At 39.1% G+C, this 24,786-nt stretch overlaps 1 protein-coding gene across 1 annotated transcript in view; it reads left to right on the forward strand.

Moving 5' to 3' along the window:
• Positions 1-24,786, forward strand: part of LOC145669258 (uncharacterized) — a 58,305-nt gene that overhangs the window by 16,358 nt on the left and 17,161 nt on the right. Inside the window, exon 4 of the mRNA XM_081737578.1 lies at positions 4,930-4,988. Within this exon, the coding sequence (XP_081593704.1) occupies positions 4,930-4,988 (59 nt within the window). The remainder of the gene's footprint in view (positions 1-4,929; positions 4,989-24,786) is intronic.

A 24,786-nucleotide genomic window follows, 5' to 3' on the forward strand; every position in this document is an offset into this window, starting at 1 on the left:
TTAAAAGAAAACTTATTCAACTCTTTCTTAATTAACTAACTCTATGACCTATGGAGCCCGGAGGTTCAATACCGCATTCATAAAACCTCTCCATTGTTTTTTGTCCTTTGCTATCAAGATCCAGTTTCTACTTTGTATTCCTATTTCTGCGAGATTTATCTTAATATTGTCCTTCCATCTGCGTCTAGGTTTTCCTAATGGACGTTTTCCATTGAGATTTCCAGTAAGATTTTGAAAGCATTCCTACTTTCTTCCATTCTGGCCACATGACCTGTCCACCTAAGCCTCCTAGACTTGATGACCCTAACAAGGTTCAGTAAACCGTATAAATTATGCAGTTCTTCGTTAAGAGATTTCCGCCATTCTCCATTGCCGTTCCTTTTGGGTGCGAATATTCGTCTCAGGATTTTACGCTTATGAATTTCTACAGGACTCGACAATGACACATACAAAAACGCTGAGGACAGTTCCAGTTCCAGGCATGATTACTCATTGGTAGGTCGCTGTGCTGTAGCCGAGCATCTGAGGCTTAGGCTGATGAGGGTAGGGTGAAACTCATTAGGGATTCTAGTTAGGGATTGATATTAAGAGTAGGATTTTAACTGTCTTTAATGTTTCTGTGTTCGTGCCCTGTCGAGTCCAGTAGTCACGGAAAATATATGAACGAGAAAATAAGAATTGGAAAGACATTTTGTTTGAAAGAAGGGTTGTAGAACGCTCACCTGATCCAAGTGAGTCTCTGGGTTGATCAAGCCATATGAATTTGTGCTGGACATCATACCCAGGGTTTTCTCGGGGTTCCCTCGTTTCTCCACACAATGTTAATCAATTAATTCTTTCATAGTCATACTAGCTTAAAGGGCACAATCGTGGGACGTAATACTAGACATTATATTTCATTTTTTTATATTTAGTTATTGTATTCTTGAAAAAATGTAAATATACAAAAGTCCCCCGAAGCACCTTATTAAATACATATATACTTTAACTGGCTAAATTAGTTCTTTATTTAAGATGTATCATATCAAACATATTTAAGAGGCTTAGTGAGTAACAAGGGATTAACATTATTATTTAACTATGGAATGGAAGCCTTCGAAATGTGGGCGTGGAGAAGAATGGAAAGAATTAGTTGGGTCGAGCGGAAAACGAATGAGAAAGTGTTAGAAATGGTGGGGGAGAAAAGAACACTTTTAGATAGTATTAGGAAGAGGAAGAGAAACTGGTTGGGACATTGTCTAAGAAGAGATTGTATCATGAGGGACGTCCTAGAAGGTATGGTGGCGGGAAAGAGAGGGAGCGGGCGAAGGAGACTACAATTAATGGATGATATTAAAACAGAAAGATCATACGCGAAGACGAAGAGGTTAGCGGAGGACCGTGGAGCATGGAAGCTTCACAGCTGCGGCAAGTGACCTGCCAATAAAGGCCGAATACCTATGATGATGAATGTAAAGAGAATGATGTTTCAGCACTCCTTATGTCATTTTAATTTTTCACGTTGAATTGACAGTTTTATTGACTGAATTTCTTTGTAAACTTTAAAACGGATCAGACGACTTCCCATTTAGCGCAGATAACATCCCCATATGAGACGTAGAATCCCAACTACATGAATTCCTACTGGAAATAGATTGACTTGATTTTGAGTTTAACGTCCCGTTCAGCAGCAAGGCTATATGAGACGTGGATCTACTAATTAAGGTGGAATCCGAACCATATGAGCTCCCGCCGGGAATCGAACCCGGGTCTCCCACGCTAAAGACACGTACGCTGACCACTTAGCCACGAAGGAGCTCTACCGAAATAAAGCCCTAGTCTCTCGCACGGAAGACGCGTAAGCTAATCATATAACCACGAGGAAGTTTTCTTACATGTTAGGATTTACATATCTATTTGTTAATTTATTGACAAAGAATGATGAAAAAAATGTTGTTTCTTTATATTTCAATATATATATATATATATATATATATATATATATATATATATATATATATATATATATATATATATATATATATAAAGGTACGCAAAATTTCAGGGGTGGATTCCTTATGGGTAGGCAAGCAAAAAAGTTCAGATGACCAAATGTCGGGAAATGCATCATTAGAGAGTTACGGCCATTGAGTTGTCTGATGGTGTGATCTCTCCTTAACGTGACTTAATTTAAACCTCAATAACTCAGCCCCTAATTAAGCTAGAAAGATAATTTTGATAGCAATGTGTTCCTGAAGGATGAAGCTTTCCGCCGTTTGAATACATACAAGACTGTTCATTAACACAACTATGTTAACGCAAAATATAAAGAAAATATTTGAATTTGGTCTACTCACCAATAGAAAGCAGCAAAATGTATTGGACAGGCTTAGCCTCGTAACCACAACTTCGTTCAAGACTCCAAATATAGCTCACGCATGTTTGAAAAATACTGCACTTTAATAGTATGAACAAAGTGAACATGAACATTTCGTGACATCGAGTTATTTCTGTGTATATACTATATTTTCTTTATTTGCTTAATATCATTAATTAGGCTAACTACACTGAGAAAAAAATTGTAGGTGGCGTACTTAAAAAGATAGGTTACATGCGTAATTTCTGTAGTTTTTGGACTTAACGTACAGCAGAAGTATAACTGAAAACGCATGTTTTATAATACTTTCTGTATAAGTGTTCCATCTATACGTACTTTCCGTATGAAACAATGTAGGCGGTCAGGATCTCACATACAAATGGACGTATATAACATATAGCTGATGAAGGTAACATAAGTACAATACGAAAAACTGTTAGATGTCAGACACCCTGCAACGGCATGATGTAACATATAAGGGCAGTACCTATGTAGCATACGGTAAACGTATGCTCCGTACTGATTTCTATAGTAAGCAAGAGGATACCGTATATTTGTACAATATACCGCTGTCGGGAGAACGGATTTTTCTCGGTGTAGTGATGCATACCCAATGAACAAGAGATGTGGTGGATAATGGCAAGGGCAGTTAATAGATTGAGTATCTTGGTATTAGCCTGTTGCGACTGAGATATTGTTGCATTTTCTGTTCAGCTCATCTTTTCTGTTTTCATTCTACTTTGTTTAGCTTCTGCATTGGCCGCAACAGCGAGCAAAGGCTCCGTCCCATCAATATCTGATTGACAGATCATGCTTCTCCAGAACTGTAGGGCCCATTACTTGATTTCGAGGGCCTGCGAAACCAATGCTTCCACACGTTCGTTTCTATTCCCACTACCGACTCCTTCACCAAATTTGGTGCAATTATCTCTGAGTGACATCACACCCTTCTCTCGTAAGCTTGTTCAAGGCTTATGTCGTGATGTAAGATGCACGATGCTGGTTGGATTGAAGTTCAGCGTTTTCTTCAGCGCCAAGGCTATACAAGAGGTTTGCCTACAATTTAACGCTGAATCCTAAGCACATGAATTCCCGTCGGGAATCGAACTGAGATCTCCCATGCCAAGATCACAATGTTGTTAATATGAATATTGATCAATATGAATTTGGTGATTTGGGTATTCAGATTTAGAAACAGTGTAATATAGCCAATAGTTACATTGAAATTAATTTTTGGTCAGTAGTAAAGGGGCTACTTTCCTAGACAGCTTAGGACGAAAGGGATCTAAAAACTTAACACATATTAAAAAATGAAATGAAATCTTTGAGTTTTACGTTCCACGGTTATGCCGGTTAGGCTAAAGGAGACGGTTATGATGAGTAATGAATGAAATGGTGGAATGAAGAAAGTGGGAGGAAACGGGAGAACCCCGTGGAAACTCACGCCCACGGTGTTTGTCCATCACAAAGTTCACTTGGCGGGGGCTGGGATCGAGCCCGGAACTCCAAGCACCAGAGGTGAACGCTCTACCACTGAGCTACCGTGGCCCCCTTTAATACATATTAAGTAACTTCAAAGATACAAGAGTGACTGTAAAAATCTCTAGAAATACAAGCAAAAGGAAAAAGAATGAATAGCAATCTAAGTTAATTTCTAGGGAAAAATATTTAATACTTTATTTAGTTAATTACCGCTTTCTAAAGGATCTATCTTACTGTTTATTCTCTTGCTACTTATATCTAGGATAAGATGTGAATTTATTTCTTTTATTTATTGTGTATAAGTCCTTCACTTTAGTTATGAATATTGTTTGCACTTTAAGTAAAATACACTATTTAAGCATAGTCGATGTAAAAACAGGTTTTGTTTTACAGGACATTGTAAATTTTTTACAATGTAAATAAAGTTTGTTTTGTGTTCAGTAATCGTTGAAGTGTAATTACTATTGGAATACACATAGTCTTCAAATTTGAAGAAATTAGTTAATAGTCCTGCTATGCTCAAGTGAACTTAGCAGGAAATTTATTACTCGATTTTTTCGGATTTGAAACCGGTACAAACGAAAATGTCTGTGGTACAATCCGGTACAAACGCAGTACAAACGATTCTTACAGAAAAATCTCCAGATTCGTAGAACTTTATCAGTGGTCCTGCTACGTTCATGTGAACTTAGCAGGACCATTTTATTTTTTGATTTTCTCGAATATGAAGCCGCCACAAACGAAACTTTTTGCAGTACAATCCGGTACAAAAGCAGTACAAACGATTCTTACAGAAAAATCTTCAAATATGTAGAAATTGTATTCTGGTCCTGCTGTATTCAAGTGAACTTAGCAGGGCCACTTTATTTTCCCATTTTCTCGAATTTGAAACCGGTACAAACAAAACATTTTACGGGATAAGCCGGTAGAAACGCAGTACAAACGTATGGGATGCAAATATTTAGGTTTCCAAAAGTGGCCCTGCTAAGTTCACACGCGTGTTGAATTGACAAAGTATGTTTTGTGTGAATTGAATTATTACTTAAATAGCAGAGCATACAACCTAATAAAACAGTTCTTTTCCTTTTCAGATTTGTTCAAAAATATTCTGTTAATAACGAATTTAATTTTGATATTAGCTACATATGTGGTAAGTAAAAAATCTTTTCACTCAATGAATTGTTCCTTATATTTACGATGAACTTGTAATTATAAAACCCGCTAATTTTAGGAACAAAAAATTACTTTTAATTACATCAAAGGACTTTTCTGTTTGAGTATTACTTTTGTGATTGTACCTCTTGCGTTACACTTAGGGTTGGCTGATTTTCACAGGAAAACTAAAGGATAACTGCTGTATTGCCGGACCAATTTTAGGAAAGTTACCTGGTCAATTGGAGAATTTATTTAAGTTTGTGAGGAAGAATGAGTGAAAGTCAGGTAAAGGAAATAGTAAAAGTTAAGAAAGTGGTTGTATTTGTTGGTTGTTTTTGATGTTATAAGCGGCACTGTATGTGGAGGCGGATGGACTATTTCGCGGAGAGGTACAATTGTTTTATTATATGGATCCATAGATTGTAAAATATACAGAAAAATTTAGACAAGTCTTTAATTCGCACATTTCATGTCGAGAACAGAACCCAACCAACCCCTGCGGGGTTTCTAACCCATTCCTACTCCTACCACTACTACTACTACTACTACTACTACTACTACTACTACTACTACTACTACTACTACTACTACTACTACTACTACTTATATTATAGATCCGTATAGTAAACCTGCACGCCTAATAACGTAATCTAAGGTAACTTAAGGTAATTCAACCCAATAACCGAATGCAGTATATTTTGGTACTTTTATTTCGATTTTCAAATTAGCCCGGAGATAAAGCAGTAATGCCAAAAATAATTTAGATTTTCCGATTTTTAGTGAGAAAAATTGAAGATACGCAATATAGTCAGGTTCCTTAGGGGCCAATCATGGTGTCCCGTGTGCAGTTTGATGGTTAAGTATTGCGAGTGATTTCATCTTTTCAGGTGCATATTGAAGAACACGAAAAGCGATGGTGGAGGTCTGAGGTCCGCGACTGGCCAATATGGCGGCCAATTCAAGATGGCGACCAAGCTAGGTTTAAAAACCGCTGTATCTTGTTTACCTCTCATCCGATTTTGATGCTCCTTTTTTTAAATTGTAGGTCTATATTAAAGCTATATTTAATGTTATTACACATTTTACGCTAAATACAATAGTTTCCTAGGTATTTCGCAAAAGCCAATTTTTGAAAAAAAAATGTTTTATGTTTATTGAAACAAAAAAATGTTTTCTGTTTCTCAGAAAAAATAGTATTGCGGGTGTTTTCATGTTTTCAAGTACTTCTTCGAGAACACGAAAAGCGATGGTGGAAGTCTGAGGTCCGCGACTGGCTAATATGGCGGCGAATTCAAGATCGCAGACCGGTCTGGGACCTCAGACTTCCACCATTGCGTTTCGTGTTCTCCAAGGAGTACTTGAAAAGATGAAAACACCCCCAATATTTAATCATCAAACTGCACATGGAACACGTTAATGAACCTGACTATAACATGAAATTAGAAATTGTACATCCATGAGGAAATTTGTATTGTGTTCGAAAAATCCAGGTGTTCATTAAAAACTTCTATTCTGATGAGTCAATACGATATGTAAAATATATAAGTTATAAGTTGAAATGAATAATTTATGAATTGTTAATTGTACTACTAAATAATTATACCATAATTTACAGTATTTAAGACTAATAGTTTCCATTTTCTGGGCCCTTTACTCATTGTCATTTTCGTCAAACTCTTCTTCATCACTCGCGGTGGCTCAGTGGTAGAGCGTTCACCTCTGGTGCTTGGGGTCCCGGGTTCGATCCCAGTCCCCGCCAAGTGAACTTTGTGGTGGACAAACACCGTGCTCGTGGGTTTTCTCGGGGTTCTCCCGTTTCCTCCCACTTTCCTCATTCCACCATTTCACTCATCTCTCATCATTACCGTCTCCTTTAGCCTAACCGGCATAACCGTGGGACGTAAAACTTAAAGATTTCATTTTCATTTTCTTCTTCATCACTGTCATCAAATTGTTCACATTCCTCATTTGAAGGATTGTCACAATTTTGTTCATTTCCAGAATAGCTGCACATCTCTGTACATGGAATTCCATGCCTGAAACACTTACAGGGGGGCGCACAACGTGATTGCACACACGAACATTGTATGGATGACAGAATTTCTAGAGGTCCACAGGGAAGCTCACTCATCTCTGTAACAAACTGACCATTTTCCAACTTCCAACCACATTCTAATGCAGGTGGGAGGCAAGGTGTAGCAATATCTGATGTATTTCAAATCACTGCTTGCAAATGTGCTCTTCTAACTTCAGGACGAAATGAAAATAAAGTTGGAGAAAGACTGGTCCCTTCAACTTGTTTTTTTTGAAAATAACCACCATCTTACTTCACTTAACTTTTGAAGATTCGGCTCTTGTAAGTACACTGAACAAAGATACTCTTCCAAACCATTGTAGATTTCATCTGGAACATGCAAAGTTCTGCCAAGAGATGAAAGTGCGTGAAGCACTCTTTCATTTGCTTCCATGAAGTGGTTGCAAAAAGTAGTTTTTGTTTTCCCAGAGAAAGCACCAGTTACGTCAGTACCAGATATAGCATGCATCCCAGTCAGTGCATTTGTTCGCTGTGGTCCCAGTTTCGCATACATTTTCTCTACCTCAATTTTCTGAGGTTTAGTTCCAATGAGAAAAAAGAATGTTTTCGTTGGGGGCTGTGGATACCAACTGATGAGCAATACTAGTACATCAGTGTCAGGGGAGAACACATTTATGACTTTTGCACCTCTTCCAGTGGCACGTAGGGCATGCAAGGTAATTTTCGTGTCAACCTCTTCTTGAGTAGTTTTCAAATCTGATACAACTAACTTTGAAGCTTCTGCAGTACCCTTGTAGGACACAATGATGATTTTATTGTCGTCATTAGCCTTTTTGATTAGTTCTTTACTTAAATACTCCATCAGGGATGCCTTAGTTTATATATGTGAAAGCAGTTTATTAATGGGAACTGATTTGATGCTGGTGTGAGCCTCAATTTTATATTGAACAGGTGGTTTTCTATGTTGACGACGGTCAAGACAAGCATATTTCAATGAAGTTTCGAGATATGTGTCAAACAACATGAACTTCAGAGTAATGCCCATATTTCCGACAGATTTTTCTGCAGAACTGATTTGCTAAGTCTAACACATTCTTTGCATTATTGTCCAACTTCAGAGAATTGAGCTCTTCCATACCATCTACGATTGCAACTGGCATTACTGGACTGTCAGAAGCTGCAACTTGTGATTCATCAGGATTTTCGCATGTTTCCTTGTCTTGAAGCTATTCTAAATGATGAAGGAGCTTGCTCTTCACTTGTATACGATGCATGGACCCATCACTGCAAAGCATAGATCTTGGAACGACACTCAACTCATATATACCATTACAGTCATCTAATTTTAAATCTGTTCGTGCTCGACACAAAAGGACAAGCCTAGCAAACAACTTCCTGTCCTCCTTAATCTCCACTACCCCCTCTTTAGTTTGCACTTTTACTTTCTTTCCCATCGAACTAAACAGTTTATGTTTCTTCTGGGGAAGACTATCCCAAAACTTTCTTGTCCGTAGCATTATCAGCTCTTCTGCAAAAGACTTGTCCTGTGCTAATCCCTGGACTGGCATGGAAGTGACATCATTGACAACTTCAGATGGTGCGACAGTCATTGTTACAAGGTTGATCAGGTCATTACCTTCATGTTTGAAAAGGTTTACAAAATTATGGGCACACAGAGTCATCTTGGTCAAATTATTTTGGTAGCGAGATGACTTCGATCGGCTTACCTCATGATGAGTCTTTCCTTCTGAACACCTGGAACACGTTCTGTTACTTCTAAACAAATCTTAGCTAGTTCAGGTGTTACCAAATAGAATTTGGTGAGGATGTGTGGGCTTTGTGTTATGCCTACTACTCCACCTGCTACCTTCATTTTTCGGATTTCCTGTTCAAGAGCTTCATCAGATCCAATATTACAAAATAAGACTTCAGATTTATTTGGAGCCCTACGTTCCTAATATTGGTCCAAGTTTCTGTATCTGACGTCTTTAAAAATTTCATTTCAGCTGTATGCCAAGCACATAATGCATTAGTTTCGCATAATCATGGCAAAAAAAAAAAAAAACTTTGTGAACTCCAAAGCTACTAGCCTTAGTTCCCAGTCACGACTTCAAATTGCTCTTAGAAAAGCCAGCCAGTTGGAAGTTGATTCCCTGAACATGCTTTTTCACAGAATTCATCAAGCTTTTCAAGCGTGTTTTCTTCAACCAAGGCAGTGTTGAATTGATGATTCTTTAAGGATACTTCTTCACTGTCTCCTTTTTGCTACGCTTTCCATAGATTTGTTGCATGTGGAGACATTGTTTGTTTAAGGTCTTTTTCGTCCCTGGAGTGCCATTCCACTTGCTGACTGAACAATGCATGAAGTGTCAGTATATGAGCTCGAAGTGATCGCCGTACAGGTTTCCCTCCTAACATTCTCTTGACAATATTTTCGCTATATATCCCACTTTCAACCCAAATCTCAGGAGTACCACTTTCGTGAATATAGTTACCTATAGCTCTTAATTCTGCCATTAAAATATGCAAGACCCCAGATATCAAAACCCAATTTTCCTTCGCAATAGTCATTTTTAAATGAAGTAGTGGTCGATATATGCCCAGGCCAGCTGTGACAACCAATTTCTTAGACTGACTTTGAACTTTTTTATTTACTTTCTCCAAATGACTCATCACAAAGTACAACACAGTAACATTGGTTTGTGTTTCTGGAAGTACTGACATTATGTTGTTCGTTTTTGCATTGCTTTTACCTACCATTAAATTATGTGCAGACCATGTTAGAGGTAGCCCAGACTGATTGCTGGCACTACTTTCAATACCAATGCAACCAGTTACCATCCACACAAAATCTTTGGTTGCAGCAGAAATTAAAAGTTCAGGCTTTTTTCTGGTGGGGGGTCTATAGAGATAATGGACTATTAGGTTTCAACAACTTAGGAATGAGCAAGGGCTGAATTGAGTATACTGAGTTTGGTAACTCTCTATTTTCCTTCCTAACAGAGATATCTAGAACATTTTTTAAAATACACTCAAATTTACTACACACAAACAATATAAAAATGTCACACAATTCTATTAATGTTATAATATAATCCTTAAAAACATTGTATTTAGCGTAAACTGAGTAATAACATCAAATATAGCTTTAATAATGACCTAAGACAATTAAAAGAACATCAAAGTCGGAAGAGAGGTAGCCGAGATACAGCGGTTTTTAAACCTAGCTTGACCGCCATCTTGAATTCGCTGCCATATTAGCCAGTCGCGTACCTCAGACTTCCACCATCGCTTTTCGTGTTCTCGAAGAAGTACTTGAAAAGATGAAACCATCCGCAATACTATTTTTTCTGATAAACAGAAAACATTTTTTTGTTGTTGTAATAAACATAAAACTTTTTTTCAAAAATCGGCTTTTGCGAAATACCTAGAAAACTATTGTATTTAGCGTAAAATGTGTAATAACATTAAATATAGTTTTAATATAGACCTGCAATTTAAAAAAAAGAGCATCAAAATCGGATGAGAGGTAAACGAGATACAGCGGTTTTTAAACATAGCTTGGGCGCCATCTTGAATTGGCCGCCATATTGGCCAGTCGCGGACCTCAGACCTCCACCATCGCTTTTCGTGTTCTCCAACATGCGTCTGAAAAGGTGAAACCACCCGCAATACTTAACCATCACACTGCACACGGGACACGTTAAGGAACCTGACTAATATTTATGTATGATAAACACATACGAGCGTTTCTGTGACGGATTTGCCCAGTTTTACTCAGTTTCACGTTCGCTTGTTCTACCTTACACTCCATAATGAAACCGCACACGTGGTAATGCAAATGGTCAGAATAGCACTAGTTACCCAGTTCCCAATGTATATAGGATGATATCTCTTGGCACACTGCTTTATGAAGATCGGTACTCCTTGCCTGTGCGTGACTTTGCGCTGCCATCTGTTGGTGTGTTACACAACTAGCCTCGAAACTTTTTGATGATTTTATATAATAGCGTAGAATAATTTTAATTCAAAACTGGGATAATTTCATTAAAAACAAATCGAAGTAAACCCAAATCAGGAGCTTCTGGCATGCAAAAGTATAGAACACAGCCTCTGTTGTCAAGCCAAGCCTGTCCTCCAAATATAGAGATCTTCACTTCCGGGAAGATAGGCTAATTGCTCACCTATCCCTATGGCCGAGTTCGGTCATAAAGTATAACAATTTTTAATAGGCATATACCATAGACAATAGGCTATTCGCTCACCAAATTTTGTTCAGATTCGGGCAGTAGTTACCAAGAAATAGAGCACCAGATAAAAGTCGAGCCGAGCCTGTCATTGGTCAAGTCCGGTTTCCAAATATAGCATTTTGTATTTCTTAGACGATGAGATACTATCCCACCAAATTTAATTCATAAACACCCAGTAGTTAGTGAGAAATAAAGTACCACATACAAGCAGCGCTGTCTTGTTTTTTTTTTTTTTCCTGGGGATGCAAGCATTAATACGCGTATTTGGGCCCTCTTGAAAAGTTGTTTTTCTAATTATTGGGCCCCCTCTTTCTATCCCTCTCTTACTCTTTATAGGCCCACGGAGCCTGTGTGCCCTCCCTCATAGCAAGGTCTGCGGGGCCGTTAGTTACGCCCCTGGGCCCCGTTCCATACATGACAAAGTAATTAAGGGTACAATATTGACAAATCTCAGAGCCATACCATACGAATAGATATTATTTTTAGAGCCTGATAGACATTTTTTGCTGAAATAGGCCCACGTCTCATTTTTGTTTTATTGACCTTTTGTGTGCTGTTTTGTTTATGTAATGTAATGAACCTGTTTGATGCTTCATTTGTAATTTCACGTTCGTATTGTATATGGAGTAAAAAAAATGTCTTAAAATGGGCTCCCTTGTAAAAACATGTATCCTACATTTTTAAGTACGCCACATACGATATTTTCTCAGTGTAAATCACAAGAAAGTGTATTACAAATCCCGGTGGGAGTTCATGTGGTTCGTATCTCACGATTAGCTGTAAATCCTCGCGACTCTAAACTTAAATCCAACAAACTGTAATGCATAAGCTGAAATTCAAACAGTCCCATTCCTTATACACCGTATATATATGCTTAAACAAAACTTTCAGGTCATATTGAAATTCACAACCACTTGGAGTTCTGGTTTTATTAGTTTAATGCTCTTAGCATCAGTAGATCGCGATGATCGAAACTTGAGATATGATCAAGACAGTATTGACAGATAAAGGCTAAGAGAGTAAAGCCAAATTATTTTTAAACGTAATATAGAAGCGCCTGTTAGATAAGAAGCAATAAATAAATAAATAAATAAATAAATAAATAAAATCTCTTGCATTCTCTCTCTCTCTCTCTCTGAATACTTAGTTACATCATTGTGTTGCTTTGTTAATAATATGTTAGAAATCAGTTCCCTTAATTAATTTGTTTATTCGCACTAACTTTAAAAAAGGAAATTATAAGACTATCATTTCTTTTATATACTAACAATACGGAAAATATCGTTTCACGAGGAAAATAAAAACGTATAAGCGTAAGACGTATAAGAGAAACCTAAAACTTACAGGAAAAACATAAGATATGGGAATCGCGGTTTCGATGCGTATTTGTGTGTTTATGCAGTTTTCAATAGAATTTAAAAATGGAAGAGGTTCTTAATTTGACCCGTTGTGTATATATACATATGCGCGCCGATTACGTGGGTGCTCCGGGGCTCCAGCACCCACACAAATAATCTTGTGGGTGCGCCGCACCCACAAGATTTTTAGTTTGATAGAAACAAAATAAAATAAATATTTCTCTCTTTTCTATTATCAAAAAATAATATGCAATTAAAATATTGAGATGGAAGTTAAAATTTCTAACCTCAGGGGTGTAGTCAAGGGGGGGCCCATCGGGGCCGGGCCCCCCCAAATGGTTTCCTGGCCCCCCCAAATGACCAGCTTTTAAAACATCATAGTAAAATTATCTCGCTTCATTCATTTAAAAGTAACAAATTTTATTGACAATTAATAATTTATGGTAAAATAGTAAGGAGAAATATTTTTTCCATACCGATCGAAAAATAGTATAGTATCTCTTCTTTATACCGATCGAAAAATAGGATACTTTTTTTGTGACAGCAGATTACACAATTTACTGCGATTTATATGCTTTGACAAGTATATTTTTATATGCTTTAACAAAAGTTTTAAAAGACATAGAGGATGGAAAATTTGGTGAGAAACAATGTTTTTATTCAATTTGGATTTCATTCGCTCTCTCTTTCATTTCTACTCAGTGTAATAAAATATTTTTTTTTTTTTTAGTCAGGAATAATAAATATTTTTGTCAGGAAACCGTAAAGAAATTAAGTGAAATTTCAAAGAAAATTAATTTTGTGTAGATAGATTCTGTATACAAGGTCTTAAATTTAAAGGTACCCAAGAAAAGTTTTGTTGCTTTTTCACCCATCACCTTCGAACATTGATATTTCACCTAACCTGGAAGATCAAAAATAGTCCCCATCAGCATCGACGACCTTCTGAAAACGTTCTGGAAGGCCATGAAATCCATCGCGGTAGAACTTGGTGGGCCGTGAAACGAAGAAAGTATCAGGTGCATTTTGGACTTTTACTAGGGATATGAACTGGCATCCTCTAAGGTGATTGTTCAAAGAATGAAACAGGTGATAATCGGACGGTGCAATATCCGGGGAATATTATAGTGGTTGCAATATTGTTTCCCATCCAAGGCGGAAAATGGTGTCTTGAGTCATCTTAACCACGTGGGACTTAGCGTTGTCCCGTAAACGAGGACCCATTTGCAATTCAGAAGCGATGGCTTCAGAGTTTTGAGCTTTTGTTGAGCACAGCTCAACTGCTGACACTACACAGTTGCGTTGATACTCTGACCAGCTGGTAGCAGTTCCCGATGCACGATGCACCAAACACACAGAAGGACCTTATTCTGGTACAATGCTGGTTTCGGATGTTTTGAAATCGTTTCATGGGATGCTAACCAATGATGACGGCGCCGTGGAGCTTCGTATAGGACACACTTTTTATCACATGTCAACGCCCTGTCCAGAAATGGCTCCGAAACAGTAAATAAACACAGGCGACTGCCGCGTTTCCTTCTGGCCCGGAGTCAAAATATGTGAGACCCATTGACCCAACTTGTAGTGCTTCACAAGTTGATGGATGTGCTGCCGAATGGTTTCTCCACTCACTGAATTGTAGTCCCAGTTCCTCTTTGTACATATGTTGGTCTTCCGGCACGTGATGTTTTCGGGTGTTTCGTCATCGTCCTTAAACTTGTTAAACCATCGCTGCAATGTCCGCGTCGTCACGACACCCTCACCAAAGGCCTGGCATATCTTCTGTCCCGCTACAGCGGCGTTTGATCTCCATTTGAACTCGTTCAGCATACATGCTCTTACGACGCTCTGTGGATGTCCCATGTTCCCTCTGTCTTTACGCAAGTTCACTGTGTGTCTGAATTGCCACAACCAGGTAGTATGTTGGATATACCCACACCAACAACTGACGTTCTCCTTATCTCCACTCGCATTCAACTCACGATGTGAGGTCCAATTGAACACAGACTTCCACGAAAAGGGACAGAACTTTCTTGGTTACCTTTATAGTTACGCACAAAAGTATAGCGTTTGGTCCCGGGCAGTAGTTCTTAATTAAGCATAATAATAACTATCTTGAATATAATTTATGGGTAATAATAATAATAATAATAATAATAATAATAATAATAATAATAATAATAATAATAATAATAATAATAAGCTAAAATAGTGTCTTTAGTTTTCCAGAAGAAAACCAATATTTTCCTTTCTTTCAGGCCTCAAAAACACTAGCAGCAACACTTTTTTTGGCTTTGTACATTGTAGCTGGCCCCCCCTCAAAAACGACGCCCCCCCCCCTACACAAACCTGCTGGCTACACCCCTGTCTAACCTCTAAAACCTGTTTGTTTCAAACGTGTTTGTGCAAATACCACCCAGTAACACATTCCCTCCTTCCTTGCCTGCTAGTCCAAGGCAGTCCCCACAATAATAATAATAAAAAACTGGAACTAGACCCCCTTTATTACGAATAGAATCGAGCATAGTTCTTTACTATAGTCTTCATAAAAGATTTTACCTAAAAAGAAATCAAAAATTATCGAGCCTGCCCTGAAAACATATAACGTCCCAACATTGATATGCACCCACATAAATTTTTGAAAGCCCGTGTATACGTTGTAGGTGTCAGGTCCGGACTTAGGATTGCGGGATCTAATTGGAAACAGTTTTTCTGCTCTTTAGGTTCCCAGCCAATTTGCACCAAGGTTTGTTGAACCATTACGTCTGTATGGTAGAATGGAAAGCAATCAAAATGTGTGTTTACCAAGTTCTGGCAAGTTAATAAATCAATGAGACATAAACTGCATAAATACAGTATGCGGCAAAACAAACAGTACTGAAATCACATCGTTGAAATTTATTTATTTATTGTACAACATAATGAAACATAAGAAAGGTTGTCAAATGGATGTCAACTAAATGTTACTCAACACATATTGTAAATTTACAAGGAATCATTCCTGTACATCATGTGTTCAAAATGTTGAACATTTTGTCGCACATATTCTTCATAGCGGTTCTGTAGATCGATGAATATGTTAGTGAACACGGTTTGCTGGAATGACAAAGCAAATGACCGAACCTTTTCTCTTAACTCCGGTATAGCGGTAGGAAGTTATCTGTTCGAAAAATCGCTTTCTTCAGCATACCCCGTATGTAAGCATCTGGAGTCATGAGGTGAGGGGAGTGGGAAGGATATGGAAAATCCGTTCCACAGGAAATCAAGCAATGTTCAAACTCTAGTGAGCAGAAGGGTAAGTGACTCACTTGTGTGAGGTGCAGGTAGCCAGAGCCGAAACTACTGTTACCTAACAACCCAACACAAATAAAAATAAAATAAATGAAGGGTAGTGGCTAGGAATATTTAAATCAAATGAGCTATTTGCATAAAATGCAAATTACAAAAGATATAAAACGTGATTTATTCCTTTTTTGGAGATAAGGTACTGTCCTGCAAGAGCCGCCACTCCCTTATGAAGTCGGTAGAGCAAATTTTTTTATTTAGTAAATGGAACAGCAGATCTCAGGGACATCTGCATTACAGTCATGCTCAAAGACGCTACAATAGTGAGTCAGTTTAAACTTTCCTAAATAGGTTAAAAAAAAACCAAAACATTTAAGTTTAAAGTTTACAGGTAGCAGCCTGTACTTGAGCTCACTATCTCATGACTGTAATATGGTTCCTTGGGCAGAATACTCTCCCTGAGGCTCCATTCAGAGAGCCGGCCAGACATACATAAACAAGGGAAAAATGTCTCCTTGTATCACCCTCCTGAAAATAAACATTTCATTAGTGCAGGTACTCACCCTACAGCAAATCAAGTAGACATGGATTCTGGTAAGAGATGGTAGTTTTATTTTCCTTGTAACCAGGAACATAGGATGCATATATGAAGAAACCACACTTAAAACACTAATATTTATACTTTTCCTTGTAGTGCACTACCACACACACACTTTTAGATACATTGATTTTTATGTAGATATTTTTATATCACTGATTCATTTTAATCACCAAAATAATAAAAGAGGGAGAGAGGACTTAAATTGATAATAAAGGTCTGTCTGACCTGTTATAAAAAAATATTTACAACTTTCTTATCTCCTCATTCCTAGTAAGTTTATAGTCTCTAACAGTTTAGAGAGGAGAGAAAACTATCACATTCAGCATATTAATTCGTTGAATAGATATATACACACACAGACTGAAACTTATGAAATTCTTAATAATTGTAATGCACTGTTCTCATTGAATTTCACTGAGTCCTTCAGCATTCTCATTCCACTGTGACGGGAAATGTTCCAAATACGATTATGTTACACAGGATACTGGCTATTCTTTTGGAGACTTGAAGTCTCTTCTAAAACAAGCAAATTAAATTGCTTTACACCTTGTTCACAATGTCCAAGGTTAGGCACGGTGTAATAGCGTTACCGGCCAATGTTTATATCTCCCCTGGATATATTATACGTTAAGTATTCCTCCCATACTGGAAGAGGTAGGTTTCCCATACTACAAATGGGTTATTCAACAAGCCAAACTACGTAGTCTCTTGTGAGTGTCAGTAGCACTCAGAGAACGAGTGAAGACTAACTGCCTGTAAAAGTTTACCTTCCATTGTCACTGTAAAAAATGAAATCACCACTGAAATTGTATTCACCACCAGAAATACGTATGATTTCACTTAATCGGTGAATATATAAGAACTTGATATAAAAAGTTAAGTTCTACACACTCGCGTAGACTGTAGTTCACAGGACTTCCACGGGAACCGGAAACATTGTTCTCACGTTGTCCTGGGTTATTCACACACTCTCTGTATGCGAAGTCACATGACTTCTTTACTATCGCAAAGTTATATGTTGTCACGTCTAGAAACTAACTTGAACTGCCACGTTCTCTTCCGAAAACGAGTATATACAATAGCACAAAACCAAGAAAGGAGGAAACTCGCTCCTTTCGAGGCCTTTGACAAAAGGTTCTCTGCCTTCAGGCTATATTCCGGGTGGTCCAGGCTGCCAATACACTTGTTCAGCTACCTTCCGTTGCCAATATTCACCTTGACCCTGCTGACAAGTGCTGCCCTTACCCCAAGGACGGTCAAAACTGAAGCTTTTGCTCCCAGCAGAAGCTATGAGAGTTTTTAACACACTTATGATTTTCTTCACTTGTTACACACAAAATAATATGAGAAACATATGTTATTATACATAAAAATAAAGGAAAATATACAAAGAATACATTGACATTATATATACACACTGTCATCTCTCCCAGAAGCCGAAGTAAGCTCAATTTCCATAGGCTGTCCTTCAAAGCTGTCTGCAACTAATGTCGCCATGTTTGCTGGGAGAGGGATGCAGGAAACATCTTTATTTTATTTTATTTTTGAAAATTACAAGATCCAAATGTCTTGTACGACTAGGGATCACGCTGATAAAATAAATCAGAATTTTATGCGGTATTTCCAAGAACGTGTAGAGCTTAGTACGTAAATATTAATATTATACACATAAAATAAGTCAAATCAGAGTATAAATTTTCAAATTGGTGTTGCATTTTGGGAAACAAGCTAAAGGCTCGCTGGTTGACGTTACTGGTCTTTGGTGAAAGGGGGGGAGGAAGTGACGCTGGTGCTCGATGCATCGAAACTCACACCTATAGAAAGCTAAAATTTCGCAGGTCGAAGCGAAAAAGTTTATGGCTTTTGAAACAATACAAACGATGTGTTTCAACCCACTGTATCAACGTCAGTGTATTTCCACCAAGGAAGTCCATAGGCTACTTCCTGTGTATAAAGATTCTTATTTAGTTTCTATTCTGGTGATTTCTTCCATAGTGAGTTGTGAGGACCTCACATCATGAACTCTCGGCGACAACAAGTCGGGAAAGAGAAAAAAAACTTTTCTCAGCGTTCGCTCTATCTTCCAGCGTTCTGAAATTCATGTATGATTCCCATAGAATCTGCGTATTTCCTTTATTAATTAATCCTTCATATATGATTTAAATATCATTTCTTCCTTCATCCCTTGTAAGCTATACATTATGCAACGACTCAGTAATTTTATGCAACACGTAAATACAATATAATATGCCTATAAATGAAATAAACACAAGTGAAATAAATACAATATGATACAATATTGTATTAATATTTACGTACTATTCTCGGGGTTTTACACTTCATTACTCATAATAGCTAAATAATATGCACTGAGTATGCTAATATAAGCAAATAATTATATCACAAAATCATTATATTTACATATCAATATTTAAATGTGCCCCTCATCTGCATTTTGATATGCAGATGATGGAGAAGGACATGGGCCTTCTACAGTATTTTCCCCCCTATGATTCTAGGTGCTGTACTTTCTAGTACAGGACGTAGATCATACGGAGGGCACATTTTTCGTTCCTGAAAATATAAATACTCAAAACATCCAAGGTTTTAAAAAAAATCAAAGTTAAACACACAGTAAACATAATAAATGAAATAACAAAGTCACAAAAGCTAAATATAGAGAATTCAGTGTTCCCTAAGCTTACATAAACATAAATGACATAGGTTCCCATACATACACTAATACACTAATACTCTAGTTCACTGAAATATACACTAACACTAACACTATTTACATATGTCGTCATGTCCGGTAATTGATGCATAGATGTGTGACCTGTTTCATCTCTATTGACCAGTACCACTGTGATCCTTCTCTTCTCTAGAAACATATGGCTTCAATAGAAAAGCATTTCTTGTCATCTTGACTTCTTTAGTCGCTGGATCCCCTAGTGTGTACATGTTACGACCAGTGGCGGCGACAATCTGCCATGGTCCCGAGTACAAGAGCAAGAGCTTTTTCGACACACCTGCTAGAGCATCCGATTTCGGGAAAACTCTAGTTAGAACAAGATCACCCACTTTGTACTCTACAGTACGGTGTGACTTGTCGAAGTTACGTTTTCGTGCAGCAGCATTCCGTTTGTGGTTCTTTCTTGCAATTTCTACATAGTACTGCACGTCATGGCGCTGATCCACTTCTGGGATTTCAAACAGCCTGGCTATGTTTCTAGACATAAACTGCCCAAAGTGACACTCAAAGGCTGACACGCCAGTGGTCAGGTGTTTGGCCGAATTCAAGCACTTCTCAATTTTGTCCAGGTATTTGGGCCACAATCTCTGGTTATCATGGCACAATTTACGTAGCAAACGTACTGTTGCCTTGACGGCGACTTCTGCCATCTCACCCTGGGGATAATATGGCGTCGAAGTGATGTGCCTGATACCAAGATCTGCTAACTCTGTTTTCCAGCGGTTAGACTGGAAAGGTGACCCTCTGTCTGTTAAGACTAGTTCCACACTAGGGTTAACTTTTAGGTACTCCTTCAGTTTCCTTATGGCAGTGGTAGTGTTTGCCTTTCTACACGTGTACAAGCCAATTAGCTTTGAAAATGCGTCATAAAACACCAATATATAATGGACTCCCCCAATTCCCTTGGTTAGAGGCCCTAACCAGTCAGCACAGACCAAGTAGCCTGGCTTCTCTACTACGACGGGATTCAGTGGTCCCGGACGATAACATTGGGGAGGGTTGCTTTTCTGGCATAATTCGCAGGAAGCACAGAATCGCCTCACACTTGCCCTCATCTTCGGCCATACGAAAAATTCTGATAGAAGTGGTAGTAGTTTACTAGCCGACATGTGCCCTCGATCTGAATGGTAATAATCGAGCAGTGGAACTACTAACACTTCTGGAATGCATATTCGGACTCCTTCCCGGTCACGCTTGCATAAGCGCCCGTTCAAAACTTCAAAACGGTGACAAGCACCATTCACCTTTGGTGAGTCCGTCTTCTCTTCGACATCTTTCTTGATCTTGCCATAGACAGGATCTGAAGACTGCATCTCCGGTAGTATGGCTATCATCTTCCTCAACTCACATGGGATTTCCGTCAGGATGGACATCAGCGACTCCTGGAGGATAGGCTTCCGTGCAACACTGAGGTCTTCTTCTGTGTGAGGAGGGTACCTAGAGTGATAATCACTCAGATTCTCATTGGACTTGACAAACTGAAATTCGAAATTGAAGTTGGATAGCAGCATCGCCCACCGGGTGATGCGCTGGTTTGTAAGTCTACAATAGAGAATAAACTTAAGTGCAAGGTGGTCGCTGCGTATTATGAATTTAGTACCAACTAAGTACTGTTTAAACTTCACAACCCCATCCATTAGTCCATAAAATTCCTTCTCTGTTATAGAATAATTTCGCTGTGCGGCATTGAACACACGTGATGTAAATGCTATGACACGAATGTCATCATTATCATCACGCTGGTACAACAGAGATGAACACGCTATGTCACACGCATCACACTCTAGAATAAGTTGTTTGTCAGGCAAGACGGTTTTCAGTACTACTTCCTCCTGGAAGATCTGCTTGATCCTGTCCATCGCTGCCTGATGTACTGGTTCCCACTTGAACCTAACATTCTTCTTTAGAAGTTGGAACAACGGATGGAGAACTTCTGAGTATTTCCTACTAAAACATCGATAGTACTGGCAGTACCCAATGAAGGAACGCAGTTCCTTTACGTTCCGTGGTGTCCTAAAATTTAACACCGCCTTCACTTTCGCCGGATCTTTACCGATACCGGATTGCGAAAGATGGAAACCAAGTATGTTCAATGATTTTCTGGCAAAATTGCACTTTTTCAGCCTGAGAGTTAGGCCGCCCGCAGTGAGTAAACCCAACACTGTCGAGGTGTACTAAGTGATCATCGAAGCTCCTGTCGGCTAAAATTAAATCATCAAAATAAGCGCCGCAGTACTCTCTAGCTTCTGATCCAATCAACATATCTAATGCTCTTACGCAAGAAGCAAGGCTCTGTTTTGTCCCAAACGGAAGTTTTTGGAAAACATACGAAATGCCTTCATGTAGGAACCCTAAATATTTCTGATCGCTCTCTTTCACTTTAATCTGTAAAAACATCTCGGTTGCATCGACGCAGCTAAACCAAGAGTTGTCGCATATATCTTGGAGAACAGATAGGGGTGGCATTGGTCTGTCGGAAAGATCACCTGAAATTTTGGCCAGAGCTCGACCATCTATACACACCCGAATACGTCCGTCACTCTTCGGTGTCACTACCAGAGGGTTTATATATGCTGTAGGCATCTTTTTGATCACACCCCAGGCTTCCCAACGCGAAATTTCATTCGATACTAAATTCCTGAATTTCTTTGGGTAAGGATACAATTTTGTCTTGATGGGACGTTCGTCCGTTACTCCAATCTCATGCTCGTAGTTAGCTATGCAACCTGGCTTGACATCAAAAAGCGCCTGGTGCTTTAAAAGAACAGCTTGCAAACTTTCTCTTTGGGAGGCTGAGAGATCTGAGTAGTTCGAGACAAACTCCTCTATATCTGAATGGGAGGCACGTGTGTTCACTTTCAACCACTCCTCTGGTGGGAATACATGAACTGCCATTTCTTGGGCACTTGGGAATCTACCATCATCCAAGTTTGGGGCACGAGCGGCCTTTTCTCTGCAGGTCTTATGCTCATTCTGTGCGCTAACCCGTATGGCCTTCCGTCTTTCGTCTGACGGGGAAAAATTACACTCAAAAGTATCTACTTCCTCAATAAAACTATAAGGTTTCTCGCACTCTCCATTCCATTCTAAACAACGAACTACTAGATCCTCAGTCTCGCATTCTACTGATCTAAAATTCACTTCTACACCATGAGGATGTTTGAGATGTAGAAGGCCGGTGTCATAGTCTAACACGGCACGAGATTCTGTAAAGAAGTTGGAACCTAAAATCAAAGATCTGTTCAGACCTGAAATAATAAATCCTAATGTATGAAATTCCTTCCCATGTATCTGAATGACTAAAAGCGTTTGGCCTATGATCGTCGCTGATTTACTTCCAAAAGCAGACGTAACCCGTATATTCTTCGCACTCAAAAGTGCGGGTGTGGGGTGGCTATTTGAGACAGTGTCCCATATTTCCTTCGAGATAGCTGAGCAAGTAGCCCCTGTATCTAATAACGAATTAACCTCTTTTCCAAACAAAAATACTTTAATCTCTGGCAGTGAGATGACGTTATTGCTAGGTAGTTCCTCATTACTTGAATCAAATAAATTCTTAAAAATGCCATTCGCCTGTTCATATATAGCCCTATCTAAATCGATGTGTTCTCCTGTCCTACTTAATAAAGTTAACTTATTTTCTAACATGCCTTCTCTGAAATGCTTCTTTGCCTTAATTTCTAAACAAATTTTACAATTTTCTTCTTCCTTTTCTTCTACATTTTCAAAAATTTCTTTAACTGCGGTTTCACATGAGGTTTCATCTAAATGTATATTTTCTACGTTCTCTTCTAAATATCGCACATACTCGGAATTTACATTTGTCAACTCAGATGTACTCGTTTTCTCCATTTCCATCTTACCGTTGTTCCAAGCACATGCGGACAATCCTCATTCTCTGGGAGCAGAAGAAGAGGATTGGTTACTCCTGGTAATGTTTTGGTTTTGGCTGGTAGAAGGAGGCGCACGGTCATATCTTTCTAACAATTGAATTTCCTCGTCCTCGTGACGAAAGGAATTTCCTTGTGCTCTATCCGTGTTACGCATTCCACCCCTCCTACCGCGGGCTCCACGAACGTTGTTGTTGTGGGTGGAGTGGGAGTTCCCCCCACGTGACCAGCCAGACGACCCACTTCCGCGGCTCTGGTTGCGAGGCGGGGAGCTCTGCTGGTTGTTTTGATTCGTGTTATTCTGATGTCGTCTCTGGTAAGGACGATGGTTATTATGATTTCTGTTTTTCTTTCTAACCACGTGCTTACCACTATGGCCAGAGGGGTTATTCTCTTCATTTTCGATGCTCACTTGGAGCATGTTGACCCCTTTCCTCTGGTTAGACTGGTAGAACTGGTCGCGATTCGTCATCGACGACTGCAGTTCCTGTACCAGATTCAAAAGTTCTGCTATTGTCTTAGGGCGAGACGAGACTATCGCCCTGAACAGCCAATTTGGGAAGTGCCTCGGAAGTACCTTTAATAAAGTCTCATCTGACATTCTTGGCTCTAATATACTATTTTTGTGTAACAAATCCAGCAGATATTCTGCGGGGGATTTGTGTACACGATTGTCGAAGTGGGAGGTGAGAATACTTGCTCTTAGGTTCGCCAGCCGCTCTTCGCTTAAGTAACACTGTCTAAAATTTTGTACGAAATCTTCATATGTGCGGATTTTGCTACGGTTGACCTGAAACCACTGATAACAAGTATTTTTGACCGCTCTAGGGATGAAACTCAATCTCATCTCGTCCGGTACTCCTGTGACCTCGAAGTACCGGTCGAGATCTTGGAGGAAGTTATACGTCTCTGTTTCTGATTCGTTTCCAGCATACACAGGTAAGGTGACGTCCCTGTGTATGAGACCAAATGCGGTTGCGAGATGCTGTCTCGTCTCGTGATTACACGAGCGAGACGTCGACGGAACAGGTTCTGTCTCGTGGGAAGTAGCAAGGTTCCCAGGATGAGAACCAGGCAGATCGCGACTCGAGGCGTTGCTCGGAGATGGTTGTCTTTCCTGTGCACTGGAGACAGAGATGTTTGCGAGTCTCCCTTCAATCACCTCGCTCGTCTCCTTTTGTATGGAGTTCTTCCACTCCTCCATTTTCTTCTCAAGTTGTGCACACACATCTTGAACAGTATCTTGCATCTGTTGGATGCTACCGTTACACTCAGATCTAATATCCTCGAGTGGCGTTTCCTGGTCTAGTTCCCCCCTGATCCTCGCTAGTTGGGAAGCGAAACTCACTTCCACTCGCCTGACCTGATTATTCAGATGGAGTGTGGTCTGTTCTACACGAGACGAGACCTGTTTAACACTTTCAGAAAGCTCAGTGTAGTTTTCTTCTAATCTCCTGGTGGTTTCAGTGACACGTGAATTTAGATCTTCCCGAGCGCCTTCAATCTCTCCCCTAAGCTCAACAGTGGTGACCTCTAGTCGCTCTGTCAATTCCCGCTCACTCTGCTCAAGTCTCGACGTCATGGTATCTAACCGAACTTCAAGACGAGCATTGACCGACTCT

The sequence above is a fragment of the Thermobia domestica genome, chromosome 13 (assembly GCF_964235325.1).
Source record: "Thermobia domestica chromosome 13, izTheDome1.hap1.1, whole genome shotgun sequence".
NCBI lineage: Eukaryota > Metazoa > Arthropoda > Insecta > Zygentoma > Lepismatidae > Thermobia > Thermobia domestica.